The sequence below is a fragment of the Boleophthalmus pectinirostris genome, unplaced genomic scaffold (genome assembly GCF_026225935.1).
Source record: "Boleophthalmus pectinirostris isolate CB_2022bp ecotype Guang Dong unplaced genomic scaffold, ASM2622593v1 HiC_scaffold_1, whole genome shotgun sequence".
In the NCBI taxonomy this organism is placed as follows: domain Eukaryota; kingdom Metazoa; phylum Chordata; class Actinopteri; order Gobiiformes; family Gobiidae; genus Boleophthalmus; species Boleophthalmus pectinirostris.
Window position 1 is genome coordinate 14737095 of NW_026570970.1, and position 24624 is coordinate 14761718.

Genomic DNA, 24624 nt, shown 5'->3' on the forward strand with positions numbered 1-24624 from the left:
GACTAAACCAGGGCTAAACCAGGACTAAAACAGGACAAAAACAGGACTAAAACAGGACAAAAACAGAACTAAACCAGGACTAAACCAGGGCTAAACCAGGACTAAAACAGGACAAAAACAGGACTAAAACAGGACTGGAACAAGACTAGAACAAGACTAAACCAGAACTTAACCAGGACCGACTGTTGGGACAGGCCCAGAGGTGCGCCCACATAGACCATCGGGTGACCGCAGGCGAAAGGACCAGCATAGAGCTCCACGCCCCACGGTGTTAAGTGCAGCTGTCACCCGATCGTGCTTTGCGGACACCCTGCTCCACGGGCTTGGGGTTCTCTCACTCTCAAGTCCAAGATTAGTCCTGGTTTTGTCCTGGTTTCGTCCTGTCCCGCCCGTGTATAATCACTACCCGCCCGTAAAATTCCAGGACATTAAAACCCGCCCTGCTTTATGCCACTTACACAATAACAATAATGCAAGAAAATCCCGTATTTAATTAGACAGTCTCATTAAAAAGCCTCAGCTATAATAAAAAATTGCAGAATCATCCAATAATTAGCCTTTGGAGTTAATTATTCACCCCTCTGCAGCCCAAATCTTATTGTATTACGACTCACAACCATACCAGCGAGCGTTCAGTCCTATATTAAATTGACATAACTCCTTCTCATTCATCTCCTGTAGATTCTCCACTCGGCTGCCTCTGAGCGGTCTGAGGTCCCCATAGCGTGATTCGTCTGTGGGCTGTGATTTGTGCCTGTGACAGTGAAAGATGGATGAGCTCCTCGCTGTATTATTTAGTGGGACAGTCCCTCGTATTAGAGCCCCGTGTAATCGTCTGGCAGATCCGAGCACAAGATGGAGATGTGACGCTTCTGCTACTGCTGGAGTCTATTCCCTCCTCTCTCCACCAAAACATCACTTCTTCACAAGGATGACAGCTGTGCGCCCCAACTCAAATTAGCTTTCAAACTTCTCCATAAAAGCCCTCAGAAATATAACTCCTGGCATTTCCTGTAACCACTTGTTCTGGTGAATGATTAGAGCTAATTAAATCCCAGAATGCCACAATACATTCTGACAATTTTAGAAGCTTTTTAAACTGTCTTCTATCTATATTTTCTTTTATTATCTTCAATGTTCTTTACTTGTTACCCGGGCTGCAACTTCGATTGAGAGAAGAATATATATTTTCTTTAGTGTTCTATAGTCTTTCAAGTCCCACATTCCAATTTATTCAGCCTACACACATGTAAATGGGGCTTCTGTATTATAAGAAGTTTCATACTTTTCTTTTGACATATTTAACACCTCAGTGAAAACAATCTCTCCTCCTACGTTTGTTTATATACTACCCTAAGTGCACGCAGAATCAAGATATATTGAGCTTAAAGACATTGGATATTACGCTATTATGCTTCTTAACTCTTTCGTGTTGAGGTGTGCTTTATTTTGCTTATTAATTTGTCTATTAAAGGTTCTATATTACGCAAAATTTACTCTTGTGAGCTTTAAGATGTGAATCCGTGTATCATTCGTTCATTTGTTTTTCAAAATAAAACCAAAAGTAAGAAAATGAAAAAAAAAAAAATCATTATTTGTCTCCAAAACCCGAATGAAAAAAGTGAATAAAGGCCGTTTCCTGTTTCCCTGACTTAAACTGCGATGCAGGACTTTTGTGCCATGGACTGAACTAGGTCTAAACCAGGACTGAACCAGGACTAAACTGGTCTCAGTCCTGGTCTGGTCCCAGTCCGGTCCTGAGACCAGTCCTGAGACTGGTTTCAGACTAAGTCTGGTCTCAGACTTAGTCCCAGACCAGTCCAGGACTCCCAGTATCAGTCCTGGTCTTAGTCCCGGTCTGGTCCGGGTCTCTGTCTCAGTCTCTGTCCTGGTCTGGTCCTGGTGTCAGTCCCGGGCTGGTCCCAGTCTGGTCCCAGTCTCAGTCCTGATCACCAGACAGCCTATGCGGGCGCACCTCCAGGCCCGTTCCGACACTCCTGGTTCAGTCCTGGTTTAGACTTGGTGTAGTCCTGTTTTAGTCCTGCTTTAGTCCTGGTTCAGTCCTGGTTCAGTCCGTAGGCGGCGCAAAAGTCCAACATCGCAATTTAAGTCACAGAAACGGGAAAGGCCCTTTATCTGTTTTTTCCAATATTCATTTAAACACAAAATCGAAAACTGAAAAAACAAATCATTATCTGTTTTTTTTTTTCATTTTGGTTTTGGAGACAAATAATGAAGAAAATAGTTGTTGCTGTTTTTTTTCATTTTCTTATTTTTGGTTTTATTTTGAAAAACAAATTATAAATTTGTTACCTCATCAAAAACACACCTGGTTTTCAATTTAACAGCTTCCATTTACCTGCAATTATCCAAATGATTCTAGTAATGGTGTATGGAGTTTAAAAACACAGTGGAGCACTTCCTGACATGATATCTCAAGGTGGAATGTTTTGTTTGTTTGAGAGTTTGTGTATTAAACGTGTGTGAATGAAACAAAACACAACTCAAACATTAAAAAAGATCCGAAAATAGAGTCGCACGGCCCCTTTTATCCCGCAAGATTAAAATTTCTAATTGTGATTTTCATGACGAGCATTTGTGATTAGATGTGCTAATTGCGTCCATTCAAACTGCACTATATTTTCCAACCTGCTGGGCTCCAAAATACAAGTTTAATGGTTTAATTTTGCCCAACTCAATAGCAATTTATGAATCGATAGTAATTTGCTAAATGTTAATCACACGTTGATAACAAAACAAGTTAATTGCAAAGAGACAACCTGAAATTATTCGAACACAAGTCAAACACAAGTCAAAATCTACGTTCCAGCTATCAGGGTAGAAACATATAAAGCTTCCTGAAACTAGAAACACATTATAGTGCAGTGGACCAGAGCTCGGCCCAAAAGGTCACCCTCTTGTCCAATAATTCAACTATCAGAATCATTTGTACACACCACTGTACTTATTTTCTCTGCCTTATCGGCCTGGGGTGTTTCTTTCACCCGTGTGTGATGACTGCTCCATGTGATGAGAGGATTTACCCTCCGGAATAATCTGACTCGTCCTTCTCCCTCCCCCCTGCTCTCTGTCTCTCTCTCTAACCCTCTCTGTTTTTCTCTCCCTCCCTCCCTGTCTCTCTATTGCTAACCCTGCCTCTCCCTTTTCCTCTCTCTCACACAAACACTATCTCTTGCTCACTCTCTCCCTTCTCTCTTCCGCTCTGTCCTTATGTCTCTCTCTCTCTCTAACCCTCTCTGTCTTTCTCTCCTTCTTTCTCCCTTTCTCTCTCTCCCTCCCTGCCTCTATCTTGCTGACTCCCTTCTCTGTCTCTCCCTTTTCCTCTCACACAAACACTATCTCTTGCTCACTCTCCCCGTCTCTCTTCCTCTCTGTGTGTCTCTCTCTCTAACCCTCTCTCTCTCATTTCCTCTCTCTCTCTGTCTCTCCTTCCCTCTCTTTCTCCCTCCCTGTCTCTCTCCCTAACCCCCCTCTCTCTCACACAAACACTATTTCTTGCTTGCTCTCTCCCCTTCTCTCTTCCCCTCTCTCTTTCTTTCTCTCTAACCTTCTCTCTCTTTCTCTCCTTTTCTCTCCCTCTCTGTCTCTCTCTCGCTTACCCCCCTCTCTCTCCATTTTCCTATAACACAAACACTATCTCTTGCCCTCTCTCTTCCTCTCTGTTTCTCTTCTCTCGCGCACACACACATGAACACTATCTCTCCCTCATTCTCTCCCTCTCTCTTTTTCTATTCCTCTCTCCTCCCTCTTCCTCTTACCCTCTCTCTCTCACATTTCCTCTCTCTCCATCTCTGTCTCTCTAACCCTCTCTCTCCCTTTTTCTCTTTTTCATACAACCACTATCTCTTGCTCTCTGTCCTCCTCTCTGCCTCTCTCTGTCTCTCTCTCGCACACACACAAACAATATCTCTCCCTCATTCTCTCTTTCTCTAATTCTCTCCCCCTCTCTCTTTCTATTCCTCTCTCTCTTCCCTCTTCCTCTTCCCCTCTCTCTCTCATTTCCTGTCTCTCTCTGTCTGTCTCTCTGTCTCACTAACCCTCCCTCCCTGTCTCTTTCTCTCTCTCTCCCTCAACCCTCTCTCTCTCTCCCTCCCTGTCTCACACACTACCCTCCCCTCCTTCTCCCTCTCTCTCCTGTCCTCTCTCTCTTTCTCCCTCTCTCCCCCTCTCCGTGTGTGTGCTGTGTCTGTGTTATTGTGGTGCGTTCAAGCGGCTGTCACAGGAGAATTCTTCCACTTGTTTTCTGTGCAGCGTGGTGCCTTCACTGTACAGTAAAATGGTGCGTTGGCAGAAATGGCTTTTACAGATTTGTTTTGTGTGGATGTTTGCAAAATTGGCACAAATGGCGGCAGTAATCCTTATCAAGATATAAAAATATAGAGGATAATGGCATGAGTTATTCCAAAATATGAAATCATGAGTCTGTGGAGAGGTTTTGTTTAGCCGGGTATGTTTTTGACGAGGTAACTTAGGCTACGTTCAGACTGAAGGGCTTAATGCTCAATTCCGATTTTTTTGTGAAATCCGATGTTTTTGCGAGGTCGTTCACATTTCCAATTAAATGCGACTTGTCTGTGACTCCAGTGTGAACGGTAGATCTTTTAATGACAGTCTGAACGGCACAGATCCGAATTTTTCAAATGCGACCCAGGCCACTTGGATATGTGGTCCTGAAACCGATACATATCCGATCTTTTGACATGCGACTTCAGTCTGAACGGCCAAAGCGCATCCATCCGACCTATACGTCATTAACAAGCGACAAACGTCACTATTCTACGCTGAAGCAGGCGGAAACCGGAACTGTAAAATCGCCAGGTGCTCAATGCTCGCGACCATATTTGGACAACTTCCGTAAACACAGAGCACGCTCGCTGCGGTTGACGCATGGGGTTGACGTCATCGTGTCCTCCAGTGCGCATGCGGGACACTTTCGGGCCGTTTACCGTTCACACTGAAGTCACAGACAAGTCGCATTTAATTGGAAATGTGAACGACCTCGCAAAAACATCGGATTTCACAAAAAAATCGGAATTGAGCATTAAGCCCTGCAGTCTGAATGTAGCCTTAGAGATGCTTTTGTATAGATGATTGATTAATTCACAATTTTGGTTACTGGAATGTTGCAATTACAATATTTAACATATATGGTCAAGTTAATATTGATTATGTAAGATGTGTTTACAGCTAAAGCCCCGTGTGCTCGTGAGTCAGCTTGTTTACAGTCTCAAATACCAAAATGTCTATGGAAGTTCAAATTAGACCTGTCAAGAAAACAAATCTGAAGCACAACATACAGTATAATGCTGCAGAGAAATGCTACGATCATATTGAGACTACTTTATGTCACTGACACAATAACAATTATGCAAGATAATCCCAGCAAAGTATTTTAAATATACAGTTTCATTAAAAAGCATGAGCTGCAACAAATAGCAGAATGAACTAGGGTTGGGCGGTAATACGGTATTACGATATCCCGCAGTATCAAAAAGTAGCAACAGTATCAGTTTCATTAGTCTTTAAAAAACTATCTGCGGCGCTTAAAGACCTAATATAATATTATAATTTATTGATAACTAAATTTGTTTGCTCAGCACAAATGAATGTGTGGTTGTATTTTCAATTTAACGCTATCATGATTTAAAACTAATAGTACCTATAATGTTTCTTTTAACTGCGTGGGGAGATAACGTTCGATTTCGCTCCATCGTCATGTGATGCTCATAAGAGAAACCAAGACAAGACGGCAAGTCAGGCCACAAGCGAGTTGGTCCCAAAAAAATACTAGTACTTCTGCAATTTGGCAACATTTTGGCTTCAGACGCACATTTGTTTACATCTTACAGAAATGAAACTTAAAACTGCGTGGCTCATTTGCATAAACTATAATGCGCTAATAAAAACAGCTCGCTCCTTTTGTGCTGATGCGTCAGATTCTGTCGGACTAAAGGACATGACTCATTTCTGCGATAGAGGGTGTGCGGCTGATGGTGAGTCTGTTCTGTGCTTGTATCACATTGGAGATGGTTCATGTGAAACTTTTCAGAGATTATAAATCTGCAGGTCATACACATAGACCGTATAGGAGTGCAGCATCGTAGCTTACCAAAGTCGTACTAAAACATTTTGATAATATAGTAATACCGTATACCCCGATAAAATCCTGAGAAGGTTTAACGTTATCAAAATTTGGATACAACCCAACCCTAGAATGAACCAATAATTAGTCATAGAAGTTTCTCAACCCTCTACAGCTTAAAACTTATTGTATTTCAACACAAATACTCAACAAATACTCAACATCTCCTCACTTTTGCAAAAAAAATACACATGGTAAATACTGAGCCCCAAAATATATTGTTCCAGCTTTCATCTATTGAATGGTAAGTCGATATAGTAGTTATCGTGACAAGCCTATAGTTGAAATATTAAATGCATTCTGCACAAAAATGTGTCATGGTGCTGCTGTCTTTGAATTCTTTCTCTATTGAAGTCCACAGAAAAGAATGAACAGCAGAGCTTTCATTTGAAGTCACAGCAGCCCAAAAAATATGTCTCCTCTAACAAGTGTATGGCCATGCAGTCTGTGCGTGATGCTGTCACCACAGGAGGTTTTCTGAAAACTACAAAAGATGCTAACATGTCACAAACAATATTTCCAGATATTGCAATAATTTGGGCATGTCTGTGTGCTTCCACCAACTTCAATTGAAGCTTACATTGTGAAATTCGTTGGTTTAACTTTTGTCTGAGTGCAAAAGTTCACGGAGGCTGTGAAGGACGGCAAAATGTCTGAAATGAAAAGAAGATCAGTTATGTGAGGAATGTGTATGGGTGTCTGTGCATAAAACTGTAGAATGCAAAACTAAAGCTGAATACGGCCTCCCCCACACACTGTGGAATAACTGACTGCGCCAACAACAACATGCACAGGTCAAATTGTAATATTAACTGCGTAGCTGACTTGTTTGGAATTCTTTGTGAACCTGAGATTGACTGTTTTCTTGGGTGTAGTTTGGTTCATGGTCACTTACCATTGAAGCCTTTAGCTGTGATCAATGGTGTTAAAATACACTTTGTATATGTAGCATTTCAGGTGAAGCATGCTAACCTCACACAGCAAGATAAATCCTAGTGATATTTGTGAGTTTTTGAGGTTAATTGGGCGGGCGAACCGATCACGTCACAGTATTGTGGTTTGTGCCGAAGCCAAACAAACGAAGACAAACATGGCAACACTAACAGATGAACTTCAGCCTATTTTAGCGTCAGACTATTTAGTTTGTGAAAAACATGCAGAAGATGAAGGCTTTTGTGGACAGTTAAGATGTCTGTGCTTTTCTCTCAACTTGATGTGACGTAACATAAAGTTTGATTTATCAGCTTGTTCTACTCTTGTGATGCTTCGACCACTCGAGATTGATCGTGCGTAGTTCAGAGGGACACGTGTAAATCTGATGTGAGCAGGTTAGGAGCATGTGCCACCTGCTGGTCACTATGGAGATGTTGTTGCTTTGCTTGGAATGTTCCACGGTATGCGTAGGCTATTAACCTGATCTATCTTGCAATTATTTACTTTGACAGATCTGCTTGTCTCCATAAAGACGGAGAAGTTTGATGTTATCTGTGGAACATTCCAGACAGAGCTCGTCTTTGGGCACATCGTGAGGAAATTATATATTAGGGGCTGTTTACATGAGAACGCTTGCGGGTAAAAACGGCAAAATATTTTATGGGAAGTGCCTTTCGTTTAGACAGTTTTGGGGCTTAAAAACGCAAAAATCTGAAACCACCGTCCAGAGTGGAAAAGTTGAATACGCTCCTGCCCAAGACGCAAAACTCTGGTCAGATCTGCTCACGTCACGTACGCGTTTCATCACATACATCACCACCTAGCATCGAATCGAACTCCACATACGTTTGCGTCACCGTATGCATGCAGATTTCCTCTCAAAAACGCTCATCTAAACACGGAATAAAAAGTGAAGACGCAACGTCACTTTTGCGTCTTCTGTTCAGACCGTCATCATATAAACGCAGCCTTAGAGAGAATACAATAGAACCCAGAAAACTGACTCTTCCTTTTGTGCAGACGGGCTGAAAATCTAGACATTTCTTTTGGTTTTCTTTCACTGATTACAGTGTCCTTGTTAAGCCACCATACTGAAGGTGCTTACAGGCTGAGGAAAACGGGTACTCCAATCAAACTTTTACAATCAGGTGTTATGTAAAACTGTTCTTGTCTTCCTATCTTTAGCATAAACACACACTCAAAAGGCCCATTTGAGATCTCCTAATCAACAAATTATAAAAATATCTGTGAGCTGTTATGTTTTAGCACTAGCAGACTGCACCATAGCCCTATTCAGACTGTCAGTTGTCTTCCATATAGGGTACAATAACACACTGCGGAACTGCCTATAGCCAAACCCCAAACCCAATAAAAGTCCCTATCAATTTTATCACCCCTGCATCACAAACCGAAATCCAATTCTGTATTTCTCAACAACACAGTGCTTACATTGACATCCTTCTATACTGTTATGCGCACACATGCTTCTCCTATTGTGAATGGCCAACACTGCACTAAATGTATTGATCCGCTGCTAAAAATAGTCCTCTAAATCTTGCTGCGCTGTGTATTATTTCGAATTGTGCCGTGAAATCATTACGGGATGTTTTGTAGGGAGGGCTTTTGTGAGGTGGACATCTGGTGCTTGTTTAGTATGGAAATATAATCTGAGAGAGGTAACAGGGGGGCTTCAAACAAATGACTTGAATACTGGCCACAATATTATTCGGAAGTACCACCAAATATCAATGAAGCTTTGATATTGTTCACTGACAGCCGTTCATTGCGCAGAGGTATATTTATGAGAGTTAAACCAGGGCTGCCACTGGAATACAATAGAAGAAGGAAAATGACTTCTTTGTATGGCATTAACATCATTCATCTGGATTTAATGAACACCTGCAGCGCTGTCATATCTGCAATCAGCACAAGGCTTAAATACAGTTACCTTTTGATTTATGTAACCATTATTCCTCTTGATTGCAAGTTATATTTCAAAATTGGAACCACAATGGCAATTCTGCTCCTTGTTTTTGTTATATTAAGTGAAACGGCATTGAAATGTGACGTTCTGGAATCAAAAATGTTAATAAAATTTGAAACATGTAGTCAAAGACATTTTGGAAGAAGTGTCCTTGATCCATACACGTATTTCCAAAATCCGTTTTGAAAAGCCTTGAGTAGAGATGATGATGTTTTTCATGGCCAATAAGCTCTGACAATATTTTTGGGCTGATATATAGGGATGATTATGATTATTTTTCCCAGAACATGTAATTTATATTTACTACAAACACACCCACAGCCCCCTTTTTTAAAACAAACCTTTAAGAGAGCTGTGTAGTCATGTTTTGTGCAGCTTTCTCTTCGTATCAAAGTGTTAATATAAAGCTTTGTGTGTACTTTTAAGCAGCAGATTCACCAAAACAAAATGCACAGAAAATAGCCGATACTCTAAAATGTCTGTCTCTAGCCGTGATTCATTAACTCCTTCATATATCCCTTCCTAACCTGTAGGCTACTTTCTGCATGGTAATATTTACATGATTCCAGTACTGAAATATTACTCACAATTGCAATTTGTAAATCGCAAATCCTACACTCTTCAGATGTAGGACCATTACATGTTCTGAAACACTTCTTTTATTCCTTTTTTTTGTCTTGTATTTTCGCTCGAGGAAGTTTTTCATAGTGTGATTCATCAGCTGGTTTCACTTCGTGGAAACCGCCTGACCTCGCAGCATTAGGATTCGTTCGCTATGTACTTTTTTTATTTAACCAATCGCTGCTTTGTGTGTTCGTATGTAATGAACCAAATCCCGTAGGAAGAAGGGCAATAACGTCTTTCCCCTTGAAAAAATTCACCAAACATTCTCTTTGTTCCAGCTTTAAATCCTCAATTTCGGGAATCGTTGCCAACACAGAATGTATGGCTTCGTCTACATCCGTCTCGACCGCTTTGTTTACTTTTGTGCTGTTCCACAGAAGGGACCCAGACAGGTGCTTGAGTTTGACGTCAGCTTATTGGCCAGTGCGCGGTCTACAACTTCCGGGGTTCTTGCAAACCATCTAGTGTATTCGATTCCTGACCTAGTTGCTGGAGGGAAATAAAATTGAGCAGAATCACTAGGTGGCGCCAGCCTGGCTAGTTTTTCACAGATCACCTATGAAAGTTTAATATTACTAAAATGTAAAAAAAAAAATTGTCTGGTAAAGAATTGTTAGTTTGTAACTGGCCTCCTGTTGAAAATAAACTTTCCGCTCTTCACACACTTTTGATTTCTTCTGTGGCTGTGCTTCCCAAAACCCGCCCTGATCACGTTTGTATCGATCGACTTCATTATAAAAGTGCACATCCCAAACTCAATAAACCAGGGGAGGTGAATACATAGAGATTATACAACACGCTAATCTGATTTACTCTCCTCTTGTTGCCTCTAACTGAGATGAATCTTTGCTAACGTAGCTTTACCTCGCTCCGGGGCCATCGGCTACACAGATATTTCTAACTTAGTGGAAAACCAATTTAGTGTTTTTGCGACAGCTTGTAAATCTGAATCTGAAGCAAAGCCAGACAGAGCCATGCTGGAGCTGTGTCGTGCTGTCTGCTCTGAATGTGTCCTGATTGTGACTCTGCTCCAGGTGCAGGTTTATCACAGGGACAAGTTGAAAGTGTGCAGAGTTCAGTGGGAACTATATGGCATTTTTCATGTACGGGGTGAAAACAGAGGAGTTCATTAGCAGAAACAGATGGGCGGATGAAAATAAATATGGTGAAGCTTGTCATTTACAAGTTTTTCGATAAAGTAACTATCAAACCAGACCTTCCACATAAAATCCAGACAACTTTAGTTTAAAGAGACAGTCTAGAATTTTGGACATAGGGCCTCATTTCCAAGCCAAAGTGTTGGAGACGTGTGGAGACACTTTTTTAAATATTCCATCCAGTCCTTGCATTTGGAGAGGAACAATGTGCATAGTTATCCTGCCACTAAAAACAGTCTTAACCACTTCATGAAGCAAATCTATTATTACACCAGACTATCGATGTAAATGTTGATAGAATAATATCTGAAATAAAACTAACCTTGCATCACATGAATCGTCCCATGTTGAGGGACTATTTTCTCATATTAGTCCGCTGCTGCCAAGCTTTTTATCAGGAAGTACAATTCGCTGCTGCTTCTCAGACATAAATCCTTCAAATGCAAGGTTGGTTTTACTTCTAAAATTATTCTATCAACACAGACATTTACATCGACAGTCTGGCGTAATAATACATTTGCTTCGGGTGTTTTGTGGAGTGGGTAAGACTGTTTTTAGTGGCAGGATAACTATGGCCATTGACATGCACTAGCCTAGCACCAGCGACCTCTGCAAATGTAAGGACTGGATGGAATATTTTAAAAAGTGTCTTCACGTCTCTGGCTCACTAGGAAATGAGGCCCTATATCCAAAATTCCAAACTGTCCCTTTAAAGGTCCTATATTTCGCAACATTGACTCCTGTGAGGTTTTGGTCATTTAAGAATACTGTTACTTCATTAAAACATACCCGAAGTTGTGTTTTGTTTCATTCACACATGTTTGAGTAATCCTTTATTATGTCTGCCTACATCTCCAAAGCTTAAAAGGCTTTGTTCCACCCTGTGATGTCTGTATTACAACATGACATCAGTGTTTTCTGTTTGAGAGAAGAACTCAGCCTAAACATGAAGGATTTGTGCGTTAAAATGTGTGAATGAAACAAAACACAACTCTTAAGTGTGTTTGTGATGAGGAAACACCATTATAGTGTTAGTCTAATACACAAATGAACACTGAATATGTATTTGTTACAACCACGGCCTCTGAAAAAAGGGGATAAAACTTGAATAAATAAAACAGTGGGCGTTCAGGTCTCAAGTCAGTGGTTTTTATGACCCGAGACCCAAATGGCGTTCCTCCTGTTATTCACCAGACCAGATGTGCTTCAACCAAAAACTTTTCACAACACCAGAAAATAGTATAATATAATCATCTGATACAAATAATAATTAGGCACCAATAAAATGAAATTACTTACCTTTTTTAAAATAAATCCTAGTATGAATGATATATTTAACAGTAGTAATATTGTATCATAAATGTATATCACTTTTTAAAATTATCTTGTTTTACAACCATTACATATTCATTCAGAATTTCAAAGTAAAATCAAAAGAAAATGTGTGTGAAGAACTATATATATATAATATAATATTACAGGTATAAATCAATTTTGGCTAATTTTGCTGCTTTATTGACCTTTCCTCAGCAAAACTGCAAAATTAAAAATATTTCCTGATGAGTTTTGCAATGTATTTAGAATTATTATTGAATCTTTTTACCATTAACTTAGCTAGTGATTAATGCCTTTGTTTTGGGTAGCCAACATGGAGGAACCAATGGAGCTGATAACCATTTGTCATGATGAATACTAAACATTTAAAGTGAACTGAACAGAAGGTGGAACAGGGTATTTATTGTTTTGAGAGGAGAACTCTAAGAAGAACCATTAATATGCAGGGTTTGTGTGTTAAACATGTGTGAATGAAACAAAATACAACTCCAGGTCTGTTTGTGATGAGGAAACAACATTATTAGCCAGGCCGGCGCCACCTAGTGCCTCTGCTCAATTTCATTTCTCTCCACTGACTACATCAGGAATCAGAATACTCTAGATGGTTTGCAAGAACCCCGGAAGTTGTAGACCGCGCCCTGGCCAATCAGCGAAGAGCTGTGAAGCTCTAGCGCCTGTCTGGGTCCCTTTTGTTTTACAATCATTACATATTCATTGAAACTTTAAAAGTAAAATCAAAAGAAAGTGTGTCTGAAGAAATAATATTATATAATATTATGGGTGAAAATCCATTCTGGCTAATTTTGCTCCTTTATCGACCTTTCCTCAGCAAAACAGCAAAAAAAAACATTCCCTGATGATTTTTGCAATGTATTTGGAATTATTATGGAATCTTTTCACCAACATGGAGGCACAGATGGAGTTGATGACGAATACTAAACATTTAAATTGAACTGAACAGATGTATGGTGTATGATGTATATAAGTGATTGTATAGCACGATGTAAATATATCAAATCATTTCATCTGAACTCAGATATACTCTATTTCATCTAAAATAAGCAATATTTACCACCACCACCATGTAGAAACCAGTGAAGCCTGAACTACTCCCTAAACACGGAGTAACAAAGTGTCAAACCAAGTCTCCATCTTCACTCTAACTTTACAGTTGGAGAAGGGGCTGATAGTGCTTTGTAGACTCGCGGTGCTCGTTTATTTCCGCCATCATATCTGCTTGAATGAGCCCTTCACAGTAAGCCCCCGTCTCTGTATGGACCATTGACTTTGTCTCATTAAAACAAGGACTCCAACCATTCTGCTTTCTCCCACAAACCCGCTTCTGTTTTTAACAATGCATCCAGGCGCGTGGCTAAACCTCCCTTTGATTCCACACAATTCTCCGCATTCATTTGAGCAGCTTAATTAAATCCAGGTCACGTTGTGTGCTATAAACTATCTCTTGGCCTTACTTTGATGTGTCAGGGCGCTGGCAGAGTAACCTGGGAGAGAGGATTTCTGATTGAATGGCTCCACTAGGCTGCTTTAACAAAAGGACGGAGGATGGAGGAAGTGATGCGTACGCCTGTCGTGTCTGTACTTCCTGGGACTCTCCGGGGATCCAGTTAAATACACATCACAGCGCCAATAGTCAGAGGCAGTGGGCTGCATACAATGAGTAACCTTTGGAGGTGGTCCTTTTGGGCAATCATAGTCTACATGTCCTGGAGGAGTGTACGGGGAGTCTTTAGATGACAGTGTTCTGGCTGTGCATGTAGTAATTGGACTAAATAACAGGAGAAAAATACATGTATTCTACTGCAAAGCAACGTTTTACTGCTGTAATTTGGGACCAGTTCGTGGGCTTGTCACAATAACAAATTTTGAAGTGCAATTTCTGAAGTAAATATAGAGCCACATTACAGGTGCATTGTGTAACTTTTCTGATGGGGGGTCCGTCAAATCATGAGAGATGTTATTGCTTTGATTTGGGATGTTTCACAGTATGGCATTAAACCTTTCTATTTTCATGGAGACCAAACCAGACCATGTTACAGGTCAGATCTGTGGAGAGACAACCCCGCTCACAGTCACAATACTTGTTCTTCTAGGTATTTTTGAGCTATAAAATCACATGTAATTGAATAAATGTAAGGTAGAACTGTTTAATGTCATACTGCGGAACATTCCAAGCAGAACAATGAGATTTCCATTCAAACAAAAGGGTGATGGTAGCCGGATTCATCAGCCGGTTTCACTTTGTGGAAACCGTCTGACCTCGCAGCATTAGAATTCGTTTGCTCGATGGTAGGCGGGTACTTTTTTTCATTTAATCAATCGCTGCTATTTGGTCATGACGTATGTAATGCGCCGAAGAAGGGCAACAACATCTTTCCCCTTAATAAAATTCACCAAACATTCTCTTTGTTTCGGCTTTAAATCCTCAATCTTGGGAATCATTGCCAACACAGAATACATGGCTCTTCGATGATCGTCTGGTGCCCGAACTTGCACTTTCGGGGTTCTTGCAAACGGTCTAGTGTATTCCGATTCCTGACCTAATCGCTGGAGAAAAATGAAATTTAGCAGAGGGACTAGGTGGTGCCAGCCTGGCTCGGGTGTCGGACCCACTACGGAAAAGTTACACAGTGCGCTTTTAAATACATAATTCGAAAAGGACTAATATTCAAAAACAGCAGTGAGGCAGAGCGCTGTTAATCATAAATACTGTATATTGCACATAATAATGAGGTAGCCAGTAGTAAAACATTTATACATTTTGCATTTATTCTATTAGTCACTGGACCAAAGAAGGAGAAAAATACTCTACTCTATATTCTACTGTGAAGCGACAGTTTACTGCTATATTTTAGGATCATTTATTAGGACTGTCACGTAATACATTTCAAAGTGCAATTGCTATGTAAATATAGATCCACATTAAATACATAATTTGAACAGGACTGATATTTAAAAAGTGCAGTGAGGTAAACTGTTGTTATTAATATATACTGTTAATATTGTCTGAGACCAGGACCAGACCAGGACTGAGACCAGGACCAGAACGGGACCAGAACAGGACCAGACCAGGACTGAGACTAGGACTGAGACCGGAACCAGACCGGGACAAGACCAGGACCAGACCAGGACTGAGACTAGGACTGAGACCGGGACTAAGACCAGGACTGAGACCGGGACTGAGACCGGGACTAAGGCCAGGACTGAGACCGGGACTGAGACTGGGACTGAGACCGGGACTGAGACCGGTTTAGTCCTGGTTTAGACCTGGTTCAGTTTTGGTTTAGAGCTGGTTTAGTTCTGTTTCCTTTTACCTTTGATTCAGCAGAGATTAACAATTCCAGGGCTGAAATTATCCAAATGATTCTAGTGAAGATGTATGAAGTTTACAGAAACAGTGGAGCACTTCCTGTTGTACCACATGACATCACAAGGTGGAACAGAGTGTTTACTGTTTTGAGAGAAGAACTCAGCCCAAATATGCAGGGTTTGTGTGTTAAATATGTGTGAATGAAACAAAACACAACTCCAGGTCTGTTTGTGATGAGAAAACAACATTATCACATAGATCATAAAACTGTGTAATATGGGCCCTTTAAACCTCGTGTGGCTATATTCCTCTAGTTTGTATTCAGTTGTCGAGGTCAGAGCGAGGTGTTTGCTCGGTGAATGTTAAACGCCACTTGTTCAGAGTTCTGTCTCAAATAGAGGTGGACGGACAGGTAGTATTTTGCTCTTGGCAGATTTGTGATGGGAAAATTGGACCCACCACCACCACGGGGCAGATGATCAGTTATTACAGACATGACATAGCGAGCGCTCCTCCCCAGCCATTTGTTCGGGCACTTAAATTATGCCGTTTTTTTCTATACTATCTGTAGTACGATAAAGCAAATCTGCATAGAATTACTGCACAGGGATTAAAGGGTAAACGGGGTCTTGTGTGTGGGGGATCGTTAACATCTTTTTAGTTCAGTAGCTCCAGGCTCCAAGTCCCTGTACATGATCAGTGTTAAAATAATGATAAATAAAAAAAAACAAAATGGACTTTATGCATTCAGACTGTGGTATAATGTTGTTACTTCATCAAAAACATACCACAAGTTGTGCTTTGTTTCATTCATACATGTTTGAGTCTACCCTGTTCCACCTTGTGATGTCATGAAGCAGTAGTTTTCAAACCTTTTACCTTTTATTTAGTAGAGATTGGATGTTCCAGGGATGAAAATATCCAAATGATTCTAGTGAAGTTGTACAGTACTATGGCCTGGGCACCAAATGTGGCCCTTAAAACTGATTTTTCTTGGCCCTCAGGCTTCCAGATAAATTGGTCCATATTACCTTAAGTAGCATTTTTTACTACAACTACTGCTACTGCTACTGCTACTACTACTACTACTGCTATTACTACTGACTGCTATTGCTACTGCTACTATTACTACTACGACTACTACTACTACTACTACTGCTACTGGAACTGCCACTACTACATCTGCTACTACTACTACTACGACTACTACTACTACTACTACTACTACTACTGGTACTGCCACTACTACATCTGCTACTTCTACTACTACTACTACTACTACTACTACTACTACTACTACTACTACTACTACTACTACTACTACTCTACTACTACTACTACTACTACTACACTACTACTACTACTACTACTACATCTACTATACAACTACTACTACTACTGCTACTGGTACTGCCACTACTACATCTGCTATTACTACTACTACTACTACTACTACTACTACTACTACTACTACTACTACTACTACTACTACTACTACTACTACTACTACTACTACTACTACTACTACTACTACTACTACTACTACTACTACTACTACTACTACTTACTACTACTACTACTACTACTACTACTACTACTACTACTACTACTACTAACTACTACTACTACTACTACTACTACTACTACTACTACTACTACTACTACTACTACTACTACTACTACTACTACTACTACTACTACTACTACTACTACTACTTACAACTACTACTACTACTACTACTACTACTACTACTACTACTACTACTACTACTACTACTACTACTACTACTACTACTACTACTACTACTACTACTACTACTACTACTACTACTACTACTACTTCTACTACTACTACTACTACTCTACTACTACTACTTACTACTACTACTCTACTACTACTACTTACTACTACTACTACTACTACTCTACTACTACTACTACTACTACTACTACTACTACTACTACTACTACTACTACTACTACTCTACTACTTACTACTACTACTACTACACTACTACTACTACTACTACTACTACTACTACTACTACTTACTACTACTACTACTACAACTACTATTACTACTACTACTATCTACTACATCTACTATTACAACTACTATTACAACAACTACTACTACTACTGCTACTGGTACTGCCACTACTACATCTGCTATTACTACAACAACAACTACTATTACAGCTACTACTAGTACTACTACTACTACTACTACTAATACATCTAGTGCTACTACTACTATAACTAATACATCTAGTGCTACTACTACTACTACAACTACTACATCTAGTGCTACTACTACTACCTCTACTACATCTACTACTACATCTACTACAACAATTACTACAACGACTACATCTACTATACTACTACTACTACAACTACTACATCTACTACTACTACAACTACAACTACTACATCTACTACTACTACAACTACAACTACTACATCTACTACTACTACTACAACTACTACATCTACTACTACTACAACTACAACTACTACTACTACTACTACAACTACATCTACTACTACTACAACTATTACATCTACATCTGCATCTACTACTACTACTACATCTATTACATCTACTACATCTACTACTACTTGAAAATCTACCTTGATAAATTCAGTATTAAATGTTTTGTGTGTGCTGTTGAGGGTGTATACAGGTCTAGAGGCTTATTCTAGCCTATTATAAAACGCACATATTTTAAATTATTCACTCTATTAACCCCCAGTATATGTCTTTTGATCGGCCCTCAGTTTGGTCCGTGTTTTAATATGTGGCCCTTGATGAAAAAAGTTTGGCCCTACATATGTATATTCTGTGTACAAATAATGATACACACCAAATGAGGAGCAATGGAGTGATCCTAAACAATCATTCAACTTTAATACTCTGGAGTTTGATTCAGCCCAAAACAAATGGACTTTATGCATTAAAGCTCGGACACTTGAATATGGTGAACTCATCAGCTGTTTCACATGCACTTACTTTAAAAGGCCACTATATGGATTTTATAAGAGCACTTATATTTGAGTGTATATGGATTACAAAGTGCCATTCAAGGCTGCCCTCAGTGTTGTTTTTTCCTAATGCTGAACACTGCACTGATTGTATAGACATTTGAAACTGGTTTTATAATACATATATAGTGGTTTGATTAGAAATTCAAGTTTTACCTATATGTTTTTCTGTGAAGTGAGGTTTGAGGGAGAATTGTAATTGTACACTGTGTTTAAATGAGCATAACTAACCCATTAGCTGCGCAGAAGGGAGTATTGGGGCGCTTTCAGCTGCATCGATACTCATTCCAATTGACTTTACGTTGAAAAATGGTCCCATCTTTCTCTGTAACTGTTGCAGTGAACCTTGCAATTTGGGTTTGGATTTCAGTATTTTGTCCATGAATAAATTCCTATTCCTATAACTGCAGGCATCATGAGCTTCATTTGACTGGAGCCGAACACTATAGGGGACGTCACACTCCCTTAGTCCACTTCTTTAGACAGTCTATGGGTGTAATATCTCTCAGCAAGAACACTTCAGTAATCTAGTTCAACATCAAGAACTTGGATTGTTCGTTGTTCCCTTCTGGGTCACGTAAAAGCCCGAGGGTTTCATAATGGCTGCCCATTCAAGTCAATGGGCTGAGCTCAATGGCGCATTAGTCCCGATTAGCCTAGCCTGGCGAGGTACTTCTAGTGTGGGCCGATCAAGCATGCGTAGTGGTGCTCTTTTCTCCCACAGGCACACGCCAATGCAGACAAGTGCACACATGGAGCATGGGCTCGTGTATCACATGATGGCTTTGACCAATCAGAGCAAGATGAGCTACAGCGGAGCAGAGTGGAGCCGGAGCTAACGATTATAAAGCGTTTTTTAAGACAACTGAAGGATTTTGAGCTGAGAAAAAGTTAATGATCTAAAAATAGGTAAAAATTGCCACAAAATCTGACATTTTTGAAAGTTGTAGGTGCCCTGTCAGCCGAACATGAGACATTTGTGATTACATTGCACTCTGTGAGAAAAAGTCCAGTGGATTTTTTCTGATGAAGTACCAGTGAGTGGCCCCTACCTCAACTGGAGGCAGCTACAAGCAGCAATACCCTATCCAGTTATTTTAATAGATCCATGATCACGTAATACTCCATCCATCCATAACCATATAGCCAAGATAAACACTGTTGTGATATTTATACTGTTTATTTTTGTTTCTTTCAGGTAAATATGTGTACCAGCCCATGACGAATGTGTGTCACCTGCCCAGCACAGCAGTGCCCCCTGAAGGATCGGAGTACAGTGACACCATTGACCTGTCCTCATCTCTGGCTGAGCGTTTCCTAAAGCTGGCCCCGAGCTTCCAGTCTCCTCCTCCCCTCGAGTCACCCAAGTACTGCGTCATCGCCGACCTGTTTGTGGATGACTACATCGTCAAACGCATCAACGGAAAAATGTGCTACGTGCAGCGCCCTCCACCTCCGATGCCTGAACCTCCCAATCCTCCAACCCCTCCCCCACCTGTCCCATCTGCCCCAGCTACCCCTCAGGTGCCCCAGAACCCCCCTGCACCCCAGCCCAAAGCCCCCAAACAGAACACAGCCTCCCCCAAAGCCAAGCCACCTCCAACAGCTGTCCAAACGCAACACAAGACCGCCTCACCTGTGGACAAGGTAAAAGGACCCAAAATGGAGCACTGTTCTTCTCCATCCAGCTCGGAGGACTCAGGCATCAACGCTCTGGGGCTGCACTTCCTCGAGTCGTGTGAGGACAGCGAGGAGGATGATGGACTCAGCACAGACGGAAACTCCAGCCCGGGCAGTCTCTGGGACCAGGACGAGTGCTCTCTGCTGTCCCCATCCAAGTCTATGATAGAGATCATCGAGAAGATAGAGACTACGGTGTAACTGGCTCAGAGGGTGGACGCCATCTCACAGGGACGAGATCTGTGGATGAGAATATTATAGAGAGAACGATCAAGCATTTGCAACTTAAAGACAGTTTCAGGCCACATTATTAGATATACATTTTCTAGTGTTTTAAGTTTATTTTTTATCTAGTATGTAATATAGTATGCTACCTGCTCAAAGTTAATAAGGGGAAGGTTATTCAAGTAAAGGGATTTGATCCAGTTTTTCTATCCCGATACTTTTGCATTAAGTATCTACCGATTCCTGATATCAACCAATTACCAGAGCTGAGACTGAAAATATCATTTATTTTCTTTAAACACAAACAGCGTATGGTAAAAAAAAAAAAAAAAATCCATATGTATTTTTAACAGATATATCAGCTTTGTAAAAATATACCTTTAAAATTATGAGCCTTTCCAATTTTCTTGTTTCCATCCAAATAATATGATTTAAAATGACAACAAAATTAACCATGACTTTATTTCACTGCACACCCACAGTAAATGGGTCAAGTCACAGTTTGAGCAGCGCCCTCTTCGCATTTAAGCATTTAAATGAAGCTAAAGGCCTCTCCTTTAGTCAGTTTAGTGGTTACCTGAGTAAACATATCAGCATGATGAAGATTCATGGCCGATAGCTGATACGCTAAAGAGTGCAAATATCTATCTACGTCTATCTCTAATACTGATCTTAAGAAAATGTATCTAATAATGTGGCCAGTGAACACAGAAATTGTTTTGGTGTGCAGCTGGGTTTTATACAATGGAACTGACCAAGGACTGTCCTATCTCTCACTCAGCTTGTCCACGCATGAAGACAATTTCCAACTTCGAGAAAGCACAAACCCCTCAAGCACATGCACAGTGGACCAAACACATCTCCTGCACTGGGACATGGTTAAAAGAGCTCAACCCGATTTAGCCTAGCCTCACTCCCATCTGAAGATTTTTGAAGAGGTCTATTTAAGTACATGTGACTGTATGAATAATGTATGATTGCAGCGATAGACTGGGTTTCTTAAAGGTGCATTGTGTAACTTTTCTGGTGGAGGGTCTGTCGAAGGCTTTCTCTGTGGAAATGTTATTGCTTTGTCTGGAATGTTTCACAGTGTGGTATGAAGCAACCCCACCGAGTCAGAATGTCTGTTTTACTAAATTACAAGTGGGTTTATAACTCAAAAATATCAAGAAAATGTGGTGTAGAGAGCAAGGGTGTAGGTTTGGTCTCAGCCTTGGTGGACACATTATCAACTAACCCCCCATAAAACCAGCTGATAGATTACTTGATTAACAGATTAATAAGAAAGGGTAAAAGTTGCTTATATGTTTTATGAATTCTTTCCAAAAACACAGAGTCTGGGCAAGTCCAGTATAAGTGAGACGTGGTTTCATTTTTCAGTTTGCAAAATGTACAGTTTGTGTCCATTGACCTTCTTTACCTGATAACAATGAGGTAGAAGTTTGTAGCAGATTTCTCTTTGCTTGTTGGTGATGAGATATTTATGAGGCAATGTCCGTACATTTTTCCATGGAATATTGTCAATAGAGTCGGGCTGCTGACAGCGCACGAGTAGGGCTCTGTTTAGGAGGTGCATTTGTGGTGATAGTCGCTCTTTTTCCACGGTGACTCATCATAAGGCAAGTTTAATTGAAGATGAAGTCAAGTAAGTTCCTTTTGAAAAGTTTTTCAAAGTTTGGTGCGCAGCGTCGTCACTCACGCTTGCTCAAGTCGCCATCTTCAGGTGCTGGTCCTGTCCTGCCGCTTCCCCAGTTCAGGCTCCTGGCTCCAATAATGATATCACTCTGTTACAGCCAATGAAATAGCGGCATGAGTAACCCTGTCATCATATCACTGAATATATCTCAGAACGTCTAATATGTGAACTAAAACGTGTTAAATGAATACTATTGAGTTTGGAAAATATATCGGAATAAATTAATATTTTTGTTTATTAAAATAAAATGGCAAATATTGGTAGGGACTATTTTGTCTTCCCCAAATGTTGGTTGTGGCATGTCCCCACCGTCCCTATGCAAACCTACACCCTTGGTTTAATGTCATACTGTGGAATATTCCAGGCAGAGTAATGACATATCCATAGAGACAAGCAGGTTAACAGATGCTCCACAAGAAAAGTTACACAATGCACTTTTTAAAATGGGCGGTTGGGTCATTCCTGGTTTTCTCGCATCATCTCTCGAGAGGCCAAAACTTGAAGCATGCCATCTCTCCTGTCAGTGAGTCCACCTTCACATTTAGCATCTCTCCTGCTAAATCGATATTAATGTCTTCTTGCAATTGTAATAGATCTATAGCACACTGACTTTTGACCTGGTTATTATGGAGTATCTATTTTCACATATTAGAAAAAAGCTGCCCGACGTTTGTTCACACACTTTTTATTTTACGCCATTGTAGATCAGTGTTAGACAATCAAGGAATAGACAAAGCACATTTTAATGCTCTATCTGCCAGCGAGGACCAAGCACGTGTCATGGGTGGGCACTCGATAAACAGGGAATGGTTAAAGATAATTATGATATTAAAGGGGCTATATGTAAAAAAATAAAATTAAATAAAAAAGTTTAAAAAAAAAAAGATAATAGCAAAATTAGGAATGCGATATATTGATTCTGAAAATATCACGATAAACCATAATATTGAAATTATTTTATATCACTTTTAGCTCAGTTGGTAAAGTCCTTGTCCTCTTATCCAAAGGTTGGTGATTCGAATCCTGCTCCCATATATGAATACTGCTACTGTGTCCTTGAGACATTTAATTGTACTGTAAATTAACGATTTATTGGACCATCTACAACTCAAATGTTATCATACAGGCCCAATTCTACATAAAATGAAGAAAAAAATTACCCACAAGTGTGAAGAGAGGGGACACGCAATAAATGCTAAGCCTGAAAAAATATTGTTCATTCACCGTATATTGAGCGATAAGTCGCAAACCCACTACCCGCCTTGGTCCAAATAGGAAGTAAGCATAGGATTCTTCCAGCTCTATTGATTTTTGCAGCCCCAATTGAGTTTACGTTGAAAAACTGTCACTTTGTGGGGTCGGCCCTATGTTCCCACAGCTCTATGTTCCCTCAATTTTAAGATGTTGTTTTTATTCCTATAACTTTTCTCGAAATAAAACTCTATGTCAAGTCATTTTTATTTTTATACCACATTTCAAGGAATGATTCAAAGTCATTTCAACCTAGGGTCCTTTGCACTATGATCTCTACATCAGTGTATCCCAAACGTTTTTCTGGAGACCCATATTTTAAAGGTCACAAACATTCGTGACCCAAGTGGATTATTCTTAAATCACAAAATAAAAGTGGATTTAACCATTATTGAACATTAATGAGGATATTTTATTGTTGACTGAGTGATTGCATCTCTCTGAACAATTAGTATTACTCAAGTTTTAAACAATGAAAAACAGTAATTGAACCAGCAATAAAATGTATCAGTAAGTCGCCTATTTGGACATTAAATTTATTTTTCTTTTCAACATTCAATTGAACCAGCAATAGTGGAACAAAATAGTCAATAAAATCATTACAAAAAGATTAGACATTATACAAAACATGTCTTAACATTTCAACATTTCTAATGACTCAGGTGGGCCTGTCTGCGTTTTTGTAGAGCGTCCAATCTGAGGTGCAGGAGGAGAGCGCAACACATCAGGCGTAGAGGCAGAACTGAGATCAGAGCTACATGCAGATCGTGATAAGGTGACCCAAAATAAATGTCTTGCGACCCACCTGAAGGTCACAACCCAGTCTTTGGGAAATCTGTGTTCAACTGCTGCTGGATAATAGTTTGGGTGTGACGACCAAATTGGGAGAAATGGGGATAAAATCTGATGCAAATTGATGATGAAGGAAATGTGGGAACAAAGGCTGCTGCAGTGAGCCTTGTCATTTTGGTCTTAAAATATTCATATTAACCCACTCTACATGATCCTAGTGTTTTTATTTCGCTTTTTGTCCGCAAATAAATTCCTAGTCCTAATATGGAAGTTGGCTCCAAATTCACTCCTAAAGCTGCAAGCCTCGATGAGCTTCATTTGACTGGAGCCGGACACTGTGGGTGACGTCCTTTAGCCCGTTTCTTTATCAGTCTATGGGAGCAGCACAAAGCATCTAATATGGACAGACCA

The 24624-nt window shown here is 40.2% G+C and overlaps 1 protein-coding gene across 1 annotated transcript in view; it reads left to right on the plus strand.

Annotated features, from left to right (window-relative positions):
* The window catches only part of zgc:162707 (UPF0524 protein C3orf70 homolog B), a 47650-nt gene extending 24026 nt beyond the window's left edge, over nt 1–23624 (plus strand). The window contains exon 2 of the mRNA XM_020931912.2: nt 19768–23624. Within this exon, the coding sequence (XP_020787571.1) occupies nt 19768–20450 (683 nt within the window). The 3' untranslated portion in view covers nt 20451–23624. The remainder of the gene's footprint in view (nt 1–19767) is intronic.
* The last annotated feature ends 1000 nt before the right edge of the window (nt 23625–24624 follow it).